This window comes from Myodes glareolus, chromosome 24 (genome assembly GCF_982192425.1).
Source record: "Myodes glareolus chromosome 24, mMyoGla1.1, whole genome shotgun sequence".
Classification (NCBI taxonomy): domain Eukaryota; kingdom Metazoa; phylum Chordata; class Mammalia; order Rodentia; family Cricetidae; genus Myodes; species Myodes glareolus.
Genome location: NC_142049.1, coordinates 15126428 through 15143287, shown reverse-complemented (window position 1 = coordinate 15143287; position 16860 = coordinate 15126428). Strand labels below are relative to the sequence as shown.

The following is a 16860-nucleotide window of genomic DNA, read 5'->3' as shown; positions in this document are numbered from 1 at the left end:
TGTTGAAAAGCCTTCCAATCTCTGGTTTAGGGATGCATGCCCGCACACACTCACACACACACAAACACAGCAACACTACCAAGGGAATGCCTGCTCCAGTTTCAGGACAGGAAAATCTCTAATGAGTGAATGGAGATCGTGTGATTAGGGAGAAGTACACACATACTTCTGGAATACGGTCAGTTCCCAACTTAAAATATTTCTACTTAAGAGTCGTCAATTTTATCATGGTATGAAAGTGATTCATGGTCGTAAGAAATCATACTTCAAATTCTTATTTATTGTATTTTTGCAGTGCTGGGTTTGAAACACAGGGCATTGGTTTTGAACTTTCCCAGATGGTGATACCTAGCATAGGCCTCTGCTGGGCAGCAGCGGTGTGCCACAATCGGCCCTGTGGTCACGCGGTGAACATCAGCACTTTGCAGCACCTCTGTGGCTCAGCTGGGGCATTCAGTAGGCTGGTGTGTTCAATGAGTGTGAGCTGGCGCATTCAGTAGGCCAGTGTATTCAATGGGTGTGAGTTGGGGAATTCAGAAGGTTGGTGTGTTTAACACAGTGTGAACTGGGGCATTTGTAGGTTAGTGTGTTCAGTGCAGTGCTTTGCTATGTTGCTTTCAACCTGCCTTGAGCTTTTTGAGTTGTATACAGGGCCTCTGTGCTATGGGGCCTACTTCAACTGAGTAGGAGATGCATGAGGGGTCACTTTAGTATTAATACACTAACGTTAACTGTCACTCAAGCCTGTAAAGGACTGTTAGGGAGGCTCCTCTTCAGGGTGAGAGGAGGATGTAGCCCGAGACACTGGCGAGTCACACTGAGGACACAGGGGCTGTACTTGTAGAGTCTAATCTTAAGAGGAAAGGTGGGGCTCAAGGAGACTGTGGGGCAGGCAAGGAAGGGGTCACCGAAGTGGGAAGGTCACAGAGGAGGGGGACAAGAAGCCTGGGGTCAGAGACCTGCCACCAAGAAACATGTGAGGAAGAGCAGGTAACAAACACAAAGACAGACAGAGATGGCGCTGGAGTGGGAGGAGAATGAGGACATGCTAACAGACATGGAAGAGCTGGGCCTCCTGGCCACAAGGGAAGAGACGGCTGGGGAGAAGCCCACACTAGTGGGGAGAGGGTCTCCTCTGTAAGGTATCCCACGCACAGACTTTAAGGTGGGCTGCCAACTCCTCCAAACACCTCCTGAGTTCTCCCTGCAACTTCCACATGGAATGGGGCCCTGATGAAAGATCCAGTCCCAGCAGGGCACTGGAGCCAAGTTTTCTTAGGATGCCCCAAACACTGTGACACGGTCTTGGAAGAAGGCCAGCCGGGAAGAGGAAGCTGGAGGCTGGAAGAACTTAGTTTTCCATGAGGGGCTACACGGTACAGAAACCAGAAAGTGGTTGCCTGTTCCCAATGTGGATTAGCGAGATGCTTCCTGCCCCTTGTCTCCTTTGTACCTCATAGATGGGAGAAAAGAAATCTGACATTCATAGAAAACCTACTGTGTGGTCAGAACATTCCAGAAACTCACTCTTTTAACAGAGGGGCTCGACATTTTTTCAAAAGAGGAAACTATAACGGTGGATAGAAGATAGGACCTTTGTCTTTTGTTTTTTAATATTACACCTATTTGTGTGTGAGAGAGAGACAGAGACAGGGACAGAGACAAAAAGACAGAGACAGAGAGAAAGAGAGGGGGAGGGAGTACATGCACATTACTGTGCATTTATGGAGGTCAGGGGACAACTTTTGGGAGCTGGCTCTTGCCCTCCATCGTGTGGGTCTCAGGGGCCAAACCCAGACTTCAAAGACTGGCAGCAGGCACCCTTATCTGCTGAGCCATCTTACCAACTCCTGATTGTGTTTTTTGAAAGCAACTTGACATTCCTAGAATATCCTAAGCATTCTAGGGTTCCAGCTGCTTCTCTCCTTTGAACCACCACGGTCAGGCAGAACTTCTGGCACAGTGAGCACCGCTAATATTTGTAGAACAGACGGCCTCTCAGGTCTCTGCTAATGTAGATTTTCTGTGATCCCATAAATAGCCAGGAGCCAAGGGCAGGAGAGTCATCCAGAGTCCCCGAGAGAAGCACCCGCGCCAGGCAAGCCCTGCTCACAGGCGCAGGCCGCTTCTCATAAGGTCGGCAGTGAAATTGAGGCTGCGATGGCTCAGTTAGCAAATGCTCAGGGGATGGAACCTTCTTCATCATGGAGCTGGCCGTCCTGGGCAAGCTCACCACAAATCGTGTGGCTACTGTGATAGCCACGGCTCACGGCAGTGCTCTAAGGGGCTGGGAATTAGGCTCAGTAACTCTGTGGCCGCCCCCCCATCTGTCCAACGGCAGTTAACAGGGCCTTGCTAACTATCCTTCTGTACGTACCCGGAGAGGGATAGCCAGACCTGACATCATCACAGCTTCCTCCCCATCACAGCGTCTATGGTGCTTCCCCCTGTAGCTTGGCTGAGACAAGTAAGCATGCCAAGTATACCTCTACCCAGGCTTACATGCAGGGAACAAGTATCCAGGAGTCCCACACATAGACGTGGGCCCCACATCCCCTCCCAGGGCTTGGGGAATCCTGAGGTAGAACACAAGCAGGGCTCTCACCAGGCCATGTCTTTAGGCCACACTGGAAGGGACACATGCCACACTGTGCCTGAACAAAGGAAATGTCTTCATGGTTCAAGAAAAGTGAAGAACAGGGTGGAATGGGATCGTCCTACGCTCAGGTAGGGGAGGCCCTCTGGTCACCTCAGGGAAGAGGCACTTGCCGTGCCTGGGGCAGGATGACAGCAGCTCCGTTGCTGCTTCCAGCACCTCCCCTCCACGGGAGCCTGTGCCCTTCCAGCAGCTGAGTTCATGTAGCCACTGCATCTGGTGTGGCCTTAGCTCAAGATGACCTTTGAGTCCCTTTCCGTCCTAGCATCTTGTGGTAAAAGTGCATGTACTCCATCCCAGAGGGACGAGACAGGACGCTTTCCTAGTAAGCAAAACCCTGAGCCTTCGGAGGCACAGCTGGCCTACTATGCTAAACACGAGTTTGAGGCCACAGGTTTGACACGTTCAGGTCAACAAAGGGAAGCAGGACCTAGGCCTGCTTTGGGTAATCAAAGTACAGCCCATGAGCTGAGACATAGTTCCCAGTTCAGAATCAACATTTACAATCAAAGGCCCTAAATAAAAGTCATTTTCACGTGGTGGAGAAGGCAGCAACAGCGGAGTGATAAGACAGCCATGATTCCCCAGGGCATGAGCGCGTCCTTGCTGGAGTCAGCCCACAGCAGGTACTTGGACCTTGCATGCATGATTTGTGGGATGTAAGGCCTAAGTGAACGTGAAACCACAATGGATGTTCAAAAACCAGGAGAAACGAGCCCTTCTGATCGCACAGAGATGTTGAGGGGAGACTACAGACCAGAGTCAAGAAGTGGCGGCCTCAGGCCAGCACAGGTGCCAAGCAATCAGCTCAGCATATTACATTTACTGCAGCCACAGCAAGGAAGGCAAGACATCTAGAGTATTCAGACAGAGCAGGAGCTGGGGCTCGAGACATCCAGACTTCAGATTGGGCAGAGAAGGGCAAGATGGGTGGCAATAGCTACTGTGGTCTGAGGCTCTGTCTCCACCCCCTGTCTAGTTGTGGAAGCTGGAAGTAGGTTCCCTTAGATGTTGCCTGTCTGTCTTACGTGCTGTGGGGTCAAGGGAGGGTCCAGCTGGACTACGGTGGCTGGACATCTGGTACTACTCAAACCAGACATGACCCCGTCCCTAGCTCCTGGCTGCAAGGGTAGTGACTCAGGGACTAAGCCTAACCCACCCCCACACTTCCTGGCCTTCTGCTCCCTTTGCCACGGTTCTCTGCACTGCAGTGGTAAAGCTGGAACCCTAGGTGGGCTTCCAGAACACAAGGTGACTGGAGACACGGCCGGGAGGGAGCCTGAGATGCTCGGGCTCGGTCTCTGGATTTCAGTGGTGCTACACGGCCTACATTCCCAATCCCAAGTGCCTCTCTAACTCAGTGGATATCCTGAGTAACCTCCACTACACAGTTACCACACAGCTCACTTCCCGCACCCATCTGACTCCTCTGAGCCATTTCAGCTGGTTTGGACTCCAGCACGCTGCCGCAGCTTGCAGGAACTGCAGAGGCAGAGTGATACGGTGGCTGACAGTCTGACAAGTTCCTAAAAAGCCTCGCTAATAACCAACGCACTGTGCTGTAAGGATGCTGCTTTATCTAGAGTTAAGTCCAGTAAACCCTCAGATAAGAGTGCAAACCCACCTGAGGATGGCAGCTGTACTGACAGAATCTACGGATGAAAGCGAGCAGGTCAGCCCGATTCTCCATCCCCATCAGAACACCCTGGAAAGAGCCCAATCAGCTCCGGCTCAGAAGCACAGAGAAGAGGTAATTACAGCTGCAGCCCCGCTGTGCCGCCCAGAAGTGAAAATAAGTTAAAACTTTAAAATCAAGGCATCTTTCGGATAGCAGTCCTTTGTTACAAATGAGGCACTGTTACGTGTCCGTCATTGTCACAGTTCCTTGCTACTGGCCACCCCTTACCACGTCCCCAACAGTCTATCTCAGCTGCTTGGGTGGGAGAACTTTTTCCTCAGTCTCATCGAAAGTTCATCGAACCGACTGCTGTTCTCTGAAATAACAAGGGCCACACAGCCCCTGCTTGGAAAATGTCAGGAAATGCTTCTCTGCTTGTTGGAGTGAACATTGAGCCAACCCAGCAAGTCAGGACCTGCTGGTGTAGGGACAGGACACCAGCACCCGCTTGCCACGCCTCCCCAGAGTATACCTCACTACCTGTACCTGGACCTCAGCTATAAAAAATGAGGATATTTGGGTCCTTTGCTGAGGGAGGAAGGGCTGTGGAAATTGGAAGAGAAAGAGAGGACCAGGAGACCACTCAGCTTCATCTCTAGACATCACAGGGCTGAATGAAGGCCCAAAGGAGACACTGGGAGGAAAGCTGGGGCCTGCAACAGACGTGGGGCCCTGGTGGGTCTTGTGTCTTACCTGGGGGATCTTCTAAAGGAGACACTACTGCTCAGCTCTCAGTTCTTTACCTCCTGTCGTCTAGGAGAGCTGACCTAGAGGCAGGAGCCACAGGGGACCACAGGGATGCTGCACGGTGCTGCAGGGATGCTGCAGGGGTGCTATGACAAGAGCTGCAGGTTTGTTTGGTTTGGTGTTTTGGGTTTTTTTTTTGTTTCTGTTTTTTATTTTGCTGTTTCTTTCTTTGTTTTGAGACAGGGTTTCTCTATGTAGCCCGGGTTGTCCTGGAACTTGCTCTATAGACCAGGCTGGCGGTGAACTCAGAGATTCTCCTGCCTCTGCCTCCTGAATGCTGGGATTAAAGGCATGTGCCACCACTGCCTGGCAAAAGTTACACACACACACACACACACACACACACACACACGAAAACTATAAGACAAACTCTGTTTGGTTTTTATAGATACTAGAAAATAAATACTAGAAAATAAAAGTAGAGATTTGGTATAGATGGTAAACAGGGGATTTTACCTCCAAACACACTGAGTATCAGGTGACAGCATAGAAAAATCACTCGTACAGTGGACAGACTACAGACAGACAGACTATAATGCAGACGGTTTATTTAATTTCAAAGACATGGGAGTACTTTTGCTGGCATTCCTTCATTCTCTATCCACAAATAGTGTGGCAAAAATACAGATAGGGAGCAAAAATAATGAAATATCAGGAATAAAAAGTATCGCGAAAAATACTAAATCAAATATAATGGTACATGCCTGTCATGCCAGCATGCAGGAGACTGAGGCAGGAGGATCACCTCTAGCTTACATCTAGCCTGGAGTATATAACATCGTTCTACTCTTAAAAAAGAAAAGAAATACTCCAAAATTATTTAATGAAAACCGATACCCACATTTAATAATACCAGAGCCATATTAGAGGAAATACTCATTGATTACAAGGGTGGAATAAACCAGCACCCTCACATGGGCTGCAGGAAAGACACTTTGAGAAAGCGCTCTGGCCATGTGCACACAGGGCCATACAGGGTTAATAGCAAGACCTGTAATATTACCTATAGAGATCGTCCCTGAGGAACCAGTCCAAAGGAAGCAATAGATATATAATGAACAACTGAGGTTATTCTCTGCATGGGAATGCTTAATATCTGCAACAGCAAGAAACTGAAGACATCATAAAGAAATTAAGATCGTGACAGGCCCTTAATGTAATCACTGCACAGGCATTAACATGTTAATTAGGAAGACAGTGAGGTAACGGGGAAATGTGTTTTGTCACCCATTTGTATGATTTTAGGTGGAAAAGAAAGAGCAAGGTACGTGATTACGCAGACGTTATGGTAAGCTCTGGGATAAGACAGAACGTTGGGGATACAGCCTTCCCCTCCATCGTTCAAAGGTACCATATTGCTCTGGACAAAACTAAGGGAGGAGGTCAGGACGGTCTGGCGGGGCAGTACCTTGGCTCCATCAACACTGATGATCCGATAGCTGTTCCTGGTGACATCGTAGAAGTAGGAAACAGTGACAGCCTGCTTGCTCGCGGGCACCCAGTTCTTCTTGGTGCTGGGGTCAATCTGGAAGACGTGCGCTCGGGTGGTGAAGATGGGCTGCTCTCTGAAACAGGACAGATGTGTGTGAACCAACGGAACCTGACCTAATGTTTCATTTATGATTTCTAGGCCACCCACTGTCTCAGACGACTTTAAATAGCTTGTCGGCAAAGACCCACCTGCCTGAGAACAGTCAGAGCAGGGAGGAGGGAGAGCTACCCTGTGGGTAGGTTCTGTAGCCCACAAACCCACACTCCATTTAGGGGCAACTACCTCGAGGCTGCTGGGCAACTCTTAATGAGCCATTGGTTTAAAATGAAACTCTTCATTGAGAGTTTTTACATCCTGTCAAGTGTTCTGTTCTGTTTTGTTTTCTCTCTGGCATCCTATCGGCATTTGTAGGGGTGAGGGGCTCTTTGGAACTAATTCATTTTAGAAAAATTTTAACAAATTTATTTTGGGAGATTTTGCATCAATTTTAGGATTTTGTAAACCATTTGAAGCTTAATGTTTCATCTGAGTACTTCTCAAATTTGAGGGAGTATTTTGAAGGGTCAAACTATTTTATATCCTTAGAAGAAATATCAGTTTGCTTTTGCAACCAGGAAGGGCCTTACAGTTCAGTGGAGCCTTCACAGTTTGTGTGGACCTTCGGTCTGGGTTTAAGGTGTTTTGTGTAGACCTTCCATCGGGTTTAAGGTGTTTTGTGTAGACCTTCCATCGGGTTTAAGGTGTTTTGTGTAGACCTTCCGTCTGGGTTTATGCCTCACCGATCCCCTCTCCCCTCTGGTCTGACGCTGAACTGCTGTCTTTCTCTTCCTATACGCCCGTGATCATTTCCCAAGACTGCTAAAGATATTAACCAAGTTAACACATCATCTACGTTTCTTTCTGTTTAGCAAAGAATTAATTAGGTCCTGACAACAGGCATTACTAAGAAAGACTTTAAAGCTGGAATAGAATTCGCTACAGCCATACTCTGAGGGACCTGCTTAGCAAAGCCACAGAAAAACGAAACAGACTCATCACAAAATCTGCTTTCTGAAGAAAACTTTTATAGACAAACTACATCAAAAATTCTTTTAAGTGCTCAAAATAAGACAGAAACAGGGAGGGGGAACCGGCATGCAAAAATAAAGTGGAAAAAAAAAAACCACTATTTAAATATTGATTAAAGGTACAAAATTAAATCTGAAGGCTTGATTTTTGGTTTAGTCAAATTAATTTTTTAAAATCCTAACAATGTCAACAAGATGATAAAAATGACAACAATGTCAGAAGTTCAGAGGGCCAGGAAGTCTCCGTGCTGTGCTTTCAGCGGGGAGGTGTTGAGGAGAAGAGTCTCCGAGCCCTGCCCCACCCCCTCCACCAACAGCACCTGCAGAGGACTCATTACTGGAAACACAGCTCTCAAGGGCAAACTTTATTCTAGGAAAGCAATTTACTCTTTGAGCCTCATACGAGGGATGTCAGATATCATGGCAATCGGCAGAGGGCTAGAGCAACGCAGAAACTTCTGGGAGAAGCACAGTATGAACACCGCGCCACCAGAGCCGCTTCTAGAGCTGGTGTTCCCGAAGGGCAGCAGACGCTGGCCTGCCTGCTCCTCTCTAGGCCCGGGGAGCAGGAAAGCGTGAGCGCAGGCCTCTCCTGCAATCACCCCTGCGTTCATTCGCTTGGTTCCTCCCAAACCCACAGTCTTCCAGTGGCTGGGTGACAGCTGTGGGAACCAAAGGAAGATTCCAGCTGTACCGCTTCACATCTGTTGTCAGGAGGCCAAGCTGTGCGGAGCACATACTCATGAATGTGAGGCCAGGAAGACTGCCGTCTGGAGGGCCCAGCTGTGCCCCTCACAAGCAGGAGAGGAAGGAGGAATGAGCAGCTGTCACTATGGAGAAGTTGGCACATTAAATCACACCAAATCTCTGTTGCACTCTCCTAGGGCCACTAAGCTGTAGCCCCTTTCAGGGTCAGAGCCCAGGCTTTCAGGATCTCTGATCCTGATCCCCCCCTGAGGAAGAGCGGCTGTGGCTGGGGATAAGCATGCAGTGTGGGGACACTAGTTTGCTAAGCCTTCATGATAGTTGGAGCTGGAGACATGGCTCTGTGGTTAAGAGCAGTGGCTGCTCTTCCAGAGTTACCGGGGTTAATCCCTAGCAACCACATGATGGCTCTCACCCATCTGTAATGAGATCTGGCGCCCTCTTCTGGCCTGCAGGCATACATGCAGGCAGAACACTGCATAATAAATCAATAAATCTTTTTTTAAAAAGATAACCTTCATGATAGCAATAACCATTTTTACAAAAATTACTAGTTCCCAAGCCTATCCTAGCTCCTGGCACCTGACTCTCTAATAAAGGACCTGAGGTCTCACCTATAACAAGGTAACTGTTAGGGGAAGTGCTTTCCTTACACACTATAAGGATTCAAAACACAATAGAGGACTTGGTCCCCACAGCCAGCATCTCCTACCTACAATGACAGAGTTGACTGCTGGTGGCTCATCTACTCCTGAAGGGTCTCCTACAACTCTGGGGGCCAACAGTGGGACCCAGAATCGATTCTGGGGAAGCAAGGGATGGGAGAGGGGGCTGAAAGGAGGCAGGGGGGCCTCTGGTCAGAGGAGGAGGAAGGGGGAGAAGGTAGGCGGGGCAGCCTGCTGTGTTCCCTCAGTGACTTTTCTGTCTGTACTCTGTGCCTTAAAGCCGGCAGCAGTGGGGAGGTGTAGCTGTCAATCACAGCGAAATGCAGGGAGAAAGACCGGAAGGCAAGGTGAGATGGCAGAGCCTGTGACTCGATACAGCCGGGGTAGCCTGTAGTCTGCTTGGCCCCCATCTCCAAATCTGCCCTCTGAGACCTGGACCCTGAGAGCCCTGAGTTGTCCTCAGAACCTCAACTAGAAATACAAAGGTGGGTCCATCTGGACACACCCGTGGTCACCACCACAGCCAGGCCTTCTACAGGAAGAGGCCTAGGAGGGACACTGTTGGGACCCTCACCAGGCCCATTCTGAGCGTGTTCACTGTACCAAGAAACTGTGGTTCTACTGAGGCCATAGAGCTACATTCCTTGACCCTGAGGTCTCAGCAAATGCGGATGGGGGTATATGTAGTGGGGGGTGGGGACAGACGGGACCTAGACCTTCACATCCAGTCGAACTGAAGTTCTGTACCCAGGAAGCCACCCACAGCACTGGGATTTCCACATGAATAACCCAATCTGAGCGTACTAGGGAGCTCCAGGCTATTCTGATATTCAAAAAGTCTAATGTTATTTCAAGAGGGGAAAAAAAGAGGCCAGGATGAAAAGAACAGCCAGGCGCTGACATTTACCAACTGCTTAGCATTCTGCATATGGGGTTTCACAATAGTCCTGTGGATAAAGCAAGGTACAGGTAGGGAGACAGACTCAGAATGGCCAGGAGACCTGCCTGGGTCACACAGTAAGTGGCAGACCTGGGAACTTTAACTCCCTCTTAACCATGTCCTGTAAGAATAGTTAAGACAGGAGCAGTGGGCAGTAGACAGTCTCTGGTGTGGTTCCCAATATAATGCCCTCCCCTCCCAGGAAGGCGAGACATCATTTGTTTTGGCCGTTGCTTGCTTGCTTGCTGGGGTCCGGGGATTTTAGGCAGGGTCTCTGTTAGTCCCCACGGGGTCCTCGAACTTGTGAACAATCCTTTTACCTCAATTTTGGGTTGGAACTTTAGTCCGACTCTTTCTCTTAACCAACAGAATATAACAAAGGTGACAGATTGCCCCCCTTGTGATTAAGTTATAGAGGATTGCAACTTGTTTTCAACTAACTCGCCCCTGCTGGCTTTCCGGAATATTAAGAGTCCCACGTAGTAAGACACCAAGAAGACTCCTGCCAGCAACCAGAGGAGAACTGAGGCCCTAGGTCCAATATCCCCAGAGGACAGAATTCTGCCAACAACCATGTGAGCTCCAAACCAGATCTTTCGGCAATGAAGACTTCCCGTGAGACTTGAGCCCATCCCTGATTACGGTACCTGGCACAGGATGGCACCCAGGTAAGGACACCCAGATTTCTGCCCTACAGGAATATGGTCTGATAATCTGCTGCATGTTCACCGCGGTGAGACAGATAGCTAAGACACTGTCCCTCACAGAAGGCAATGGTCTCACTGCATCCTCCCGACAGCCAGGAGTGGACACGGTTACTGCATAGAGAACTCAAGGGTCACACGTTGATGCCAAGCAACAAGAAGCGGGGAAATTCAGAGAAACAGACCCCAACTTTAACAGCTCATTTAACCTCACCTGAGCAAGTTCAAGCGCTGTATCTAGGACACGGCTGTCAGGTCCAATGTGTGCCCACATCAGAGTAAGGGAAGTCAACAGAATTAGGACTTCCTTACCCACCAGGCCACAGGCCCCTCCCAGCAGGGACCAGCAGAACAGGGTGGATCCCAGAAACCACCTTCAGCTCCAATTCCATCCCCTTTTCTTTGGTGTGCGCCGCTCAGGGAGTATATTTGAAAGACACTCCCATTCCTTCGCCGCGGCTTTAAATAGAAAGCAGATGTTTCCGGATGGCAAAGTGTTTCTTCAGGCAGACAATATAACCTACTGTTCCCTTGCATAGGCATTTAAAAGCTGAATAAGCACCGACTGCTGCTCATTGAGCACATTTTGGAACCTGACAGTAATTGTCCCTAAGAATAATCAGACGCTCTGTGCAACATATGTACGTTTGGAACGCGAAACCGCTCGGCAGAGCCACCGCTTCGGCTCTGAACGGTCTCTGGCTCCGCGTGAAGTGATTCTGCAAAAGAACGGCACGATTACTTTCTTTTTTTTTTTTTCTTTTGCAGAAAAGAAAGAAAAATGAGGTTTTAACTTGTCATAATCTTTCACTTGCTCAGTGCCAGGCTGTTTTCTGACATAAATCCATAAAGCCTCGTGATTCTTATTTTCCAACTTCTGTTTGATTTGCATTGCAAAAAGCGATTCAGAAATTATTTCTGCAGCTATTTAAATGTTTCAGAGTCTCATAACGTTCCCTACTTAGTCTTGACTCTTGAGCTCCTTCAAATAAGCATCCATGTAGTACCTAGAGGAGAGTCTCCCCAGGCTCAATGGTAGCCAGCACCATGGGCTTCTTTGCTCCATTCCTCACAGGGCCTGCTCCAAGCTCTGGAAAATTCACAGGCTCCAGGCCACCTGCCCTGCTCTGCCCTGTCACTAAACTGGCTTCTGCTGTCCGTGTGTGTGTGTGTGTGTGTGTGTGTGTGTGTGTGTGTGTGTGTTCCTTTGAAGGACAACCTCAGAGGTCGTTCCTCTGGTACCTCCCACCTGGCATCTCTCCCACCTTTAATCTGACCCAACAGTCTCTCATTGGCCTGAGACTTTTCACCCCACAGGCCAGGCTAGCTAGCCAGCAAGCCCTAGGGCTCCGCCTGTCTCTGCCTGCCTCCCATCACACCACTGCTGAACTTAGGAGCATACCACCAAGTCTGTCTTTTTACATTGGTTCTGGGGGACTCAGGTCCTCATGCTAATGAGCAAGAGTGCCATCTCCCTGGACCTTAGGCTCTTTTCCTTTAGGGCTTCTGTTGTTTGGGAGCACTGGGGATGTAGCCAGGGCCTCACACATGCTAGGCAAGTGTTCTACATTAAACTTCCCCAGCCCTCTTCCAGCAGCTCTGAAAGCTGAACTTTTTTTTTAAGATTTATTTTTTATTATGTATACAATGGTCTGCCTGCATGTGTCCCTGCAGACAGAAGTTGGCACCAGATCTTATTACTGGTGGTTGTGAGCCATCATATGGTTGCTGGAAGTTGAACTCAGGACCTCTGGAAGAGCAGTCAATGCTCTTACCCACTGAGTCATCTCTCCAGACCCAAGCTGGACTTTCTTATGTCCGCTCCAACACCCAGGACCATCTCCGGACCTCAAATCTCCTCTCTCTGCTGGCCAGAAGGTCAAGTCCTACCGTAGCATCTCATGAGGTCTGGTGTGTAATTCATTTTCATTTTGTTTATTTGTTTTCATAGTGCTTAGGACCTTGTAAACGCTGGCCAATCCTCCATTACCATGTTACACTCTCTCAGGATACAAGCAAGGACCAGAAGCATTGCTTACCTGGCCCCTGGCCAGCATTCCAGATGGCTAACAGGTCCCTTGCCTGTGAGGCCAAATACCCAGAGCCCAGACAGAGAGATACAAGAGGGGAAGGTGGAGATGCAGACAGAAAGTCTCACATATTCTCTCAAGCAGAAAATCTAATTTACAAGCACACCGGGTTCTACTCTCATAGAAAACTCAAATACTAAGGTTACCACTCTTGGCAGAAATGACAGCATACATCAATAGAAAACTTTCATAAGGTGGTGAGGATAAGATCACTGATTAAAAAATAATCCAATGTGTACAAACAATCATACAGAAATGATAATGAAATTTCAAAAATTCCATTCACAACTGCAATAAAAAGAGTACAGTATTTCGGGATCTATTTAAGAAGTATGCAAAATCTGTATTAAAAATAAAATCTTCCAAGGTGCATGGAAGAAAACTCATAAATATGACATACTCCATTCTTTCATAAAGTCAATATGAAGATGTCACTTCCCTCTAAATTAATATGTAAGTATATAGTGAAAATAATTCAGGATTATTTTAGAACCAGACAAGGTCAATCATATAGAAAACTCATTTTGTTAACAAAGTTCAAAAAAAAAACAAAAAAATCTGAAAATGAGAACAATGGGAGATATTTAGCCATATCAGATACTGAAATATATTATTACGAAATTAACAGCAAACAAAAAGGAACGTGAAATATGCAGACATTCACGGACAAGAACAAAATCTATAAATAGAAGCCCCGGGAACTGTGTGCACGGCACAGGCGGTTCTGTCTGTTTTCGGGGACAGAGAATTGTTCCACACATCTCGTTCCAAGGACACACAACTACATAGGGAACTTGAACGGGGGTCAGGCCTGAACCCGAAGTCTATCTCCCTGCCTGGGCTGAGCCCCTTCCAGGGGACCACAGCTCCCTCACTGTGTTAAAGTCACACAGCACCAGATGCTAATTGTCACACCTGATAAATCAGAGACCTCAGAGGAAAAGCATTTGCTACCAATCCTCCTAGTCCAGGGACAGGGGATTTCCCCTTACAGCAGAGAGTAGAAGAGATGGTGGCGGGGGTGGGGGGGTGAGGAGGGAAGGTGGGGGTGTGGCGGGGGGGGGCAATGGACGATGACAGGCTTGATTAATGATGCTACTCATTCCTTGGAGTGTCTGGCCGTTTCTAAAGAGCATTCGGCACACCTTCTCCTGTTGTGATGTGGGTCTAATTAAGTTCCACAGGCCGTGGTTTGCCCCGGGGAGGACATCTGATCCCTTCTCACTCTTTGGATGTGAATAGCCAGCAGTAGAGAAACAAGCAGGAAAGCAAGTATTTCCATTGGTGGACGGTGAAGCTTCCTCCCTCTGAGAATGCAAAGCAGTGGAGAGCTTGGGGGGGTGGTGAGAAGGCGAGAGAAGGGTGAGGCAAGGCTGCAAGGCCATCCCATATACAAATGGTCCCTCTCCGTATGGGCACAGACATCCTACCTCCACACACACTCCCTTCCTCCTAGCCAGAGGTCAGCATCTCACTAGGACCGCTGGGCATTTACAGGAAGGGACATCAGGAGACGAAGGCAATGGCAGGACACAGCCAGTCGTGGATCATGAACACCACAGTAAGGAAATCAGACTTTATCTCAGGGCCAGCATCTGTCAACTGGGTACCACAAAAAATTTATGTCAAAGCAATTTTCTCTTCCAAATGCGTTCCAAAAAATACATATGCAGGAAAAAATGTTAAATGCATTTAGATTACTGTTCCCATAATTATGCAATTACACTTTTAAGAAATGGTATTCTTGACCAAATACTGCTAGAAAATAACATAGAAGCTACATGATACATACTTTATCTGTCACACGAGTTTCACATAGGTGTGTGACTGCACTTACAGTCCACCTTAGGTGTGCATGGGCATCCTGTTCACTAGATGCTGTATCTTAGGATTATAGTAGACTCATTGTTTTATTCTGTAGAAAGCATATTGAATATCTAAACTACTGTATTAAAAAGAACTCACCCCAGGGCTGAGGATGAGACTGAATGGAAGGAGTGCTTGCCTGGCATCTGTGAAGCCCTGGGATCAGTCCCTAGCACCGAATAGGACAGGAATGATCGGCACATGCCTGTGATCACAGTATTTGGACAAAGGAGACAGGAGCCCTGATCAGAAATTCTAGGTCACCCTTTGGCTACACAGGGAATCTGAGGCCAAACAGGGCTACCTGAGACCCTGTCTTAAAAAACAATCAGGGTGAGTAGAGAAAGTTTGGAATACAAAAATCAGAATTTCTCAGTTCACAAAACGTGAACCCCACAGCCAAGAATTGGAAAACATCCCAGTAATGATTTCTGGAAAAGCAGGTGGTGAATTGTCAGACTCACAACGATTAATGATCTCTGGGACAGCCTAATTCAAGAGCGTGAAAAAGGCTGCTGAAGGAACAGTTTGTGTTCTTCCCCTTGCTACAACACATCTGTGCACACACATCTTCACATTAGACCACGGTGAGACGCAGTAGAGCCGACTCTGCTACACAAGGCTGTGACTTGGCAGCACAATTTCTAATCTTAACTAAAGAGGATTTTTTTTTAAGACGAAGAAATGATGTTCTCGGTTTTAAATGCTGAGGGATCTTACATTCACCTACAATAAAAAATAACTTAGATGTCTGACTAAGTACCTTGTCTTAATAAACTAGAATTTTCTTTGATGTTTCACCCCAACACTATTCAGAAGTATTTACCTACACGTGTAATTAATCAGTAGCAATGGATTTATCTGTGAGTTCATATCTTGCTGCCTCCCCCCATACACACACACACACACACACATACACACACACACACACACTTTACCTTGGAGTATGTCAAGTTTTATGCTCTCTTGCTCTCCTGTGAATATACCAAGATGAGTCAGGCGTAGTGACACCTGCCTGTAACCCCAGCACTGGCAGCAGAGCAAGGCAAGCGCCTCCAGGTGGAGACCAGCCTTGTCTACACAGCAAGGTTCAAGCTAGCCAGGACTATCTCGTAAGACTCTGCCCCTGAAAGACGCTCAACAAATAAAATTAAATTAAAATTTAAACATGCAAATCGGCATTCCGTGGCAACTGGAAAACGCTGGGTTTAGAGCAAAGAAGTAGCATCATCCAAAAATGCCAGGCAAAGGGGTGCCTGGTACCTGTACTGAGAATGAACGGAAGGAAGAGACTAAAAGCTCCTCCTAGGCACAGTACAACCCTCCCAGAATGAAGCGGTGAGGGCTAGTCATGAGCAAAGAGAATGGGCCACCAGGAACAGGTCACTGAGACTTCCAAAGTGGCATCAGGAGAATGTCGGGTGTCCAGCAGGTGATCAGCTGAGACGTCACCATGCACCCTAACTGACAACAACATGTCACTGCTGTGTCACCAAGGCCACAGCAAAGCACAGCTCTCTACCCGGATGTGGAGAACCACAGCTCCCCAGAGTGGAAACCCAGGACTAACCAGGGCAGGAAAATCCAAACAGCAGCTGATCACCTGCGGAAGTCTCATGATGGACAAGTCTGAGGGTTCAAACCCATGGAAACCGGGTCACAGTTGTGCTATGGTTGCTAGTGAAGGTTTGGGGTGTTGAGTTGAGAAGGAAGGAGCTATAATGGTTAATCTTTACCGTCGATTTGACTGGATTTGAAATCCCCACAGGAGAAATGTCTCTTGAGCAGACCCATGAGGGGGTCTCCGTAGAGAGGACATGCACTAGGGCTGGCAACAGGATCCTAAAGACCAGGGTCTTGGGCTGCATACAGAAGAAAAGGGGAAAGCAAGCCTAACTACCCATTCTTTGCTTCCTGACTGGGGACACAATGTGACAAGCCACCTCACACACCTGCCGCTTCCCACTGTACCTTTCTCAAAACCGTGAACACAAGGAAAGCCCTCCTTCCTTTAGACACCTTTGCTACATCAGTGTGAAAAGCGGGGAACACAGGATACCTCTACTTGTTTAACTGTTTACTTCCAGGAGCTCCACCACGTTCTGCCTGAAGAGCAAAGGAAAACCCAAGCATGCTGCTAGCACGTGGAGAGCAAGGAGCCTTTGAAAACACCGATAGTGCTCTGTTCTTAACAAGGTTTGCCTCCGGAGAGGCTAATGTGCCAGGAGCATTATCAGAGCCCAACCCACC

General features: G+C 48.0%; 1 protein-coding gene across 3 annotated transcripts in view; it reads right to left on the bottom strand.

Moving 5' to 3' along the window:
- Positions 1–16860, bottom strand: part of Homer2 (homer scaffold protein 2) — a 96841-nt gene that overhangs the window by 35414 nt on the left and 44567 nt on the right. For all 3 annotated transcript variants that reach the window (XM_085683061.2, XM_085683060.2, XM_048435288.3), the window contains exon 2: positions 6490–6646. In XM_085683061.2, coding sequence (XP_085539187.1) covers positions 6490–6646 — 157 coding nt within the window. The remainder of the gene's footprint in view (positions 1–6489; positions 6647–16860) is intronic.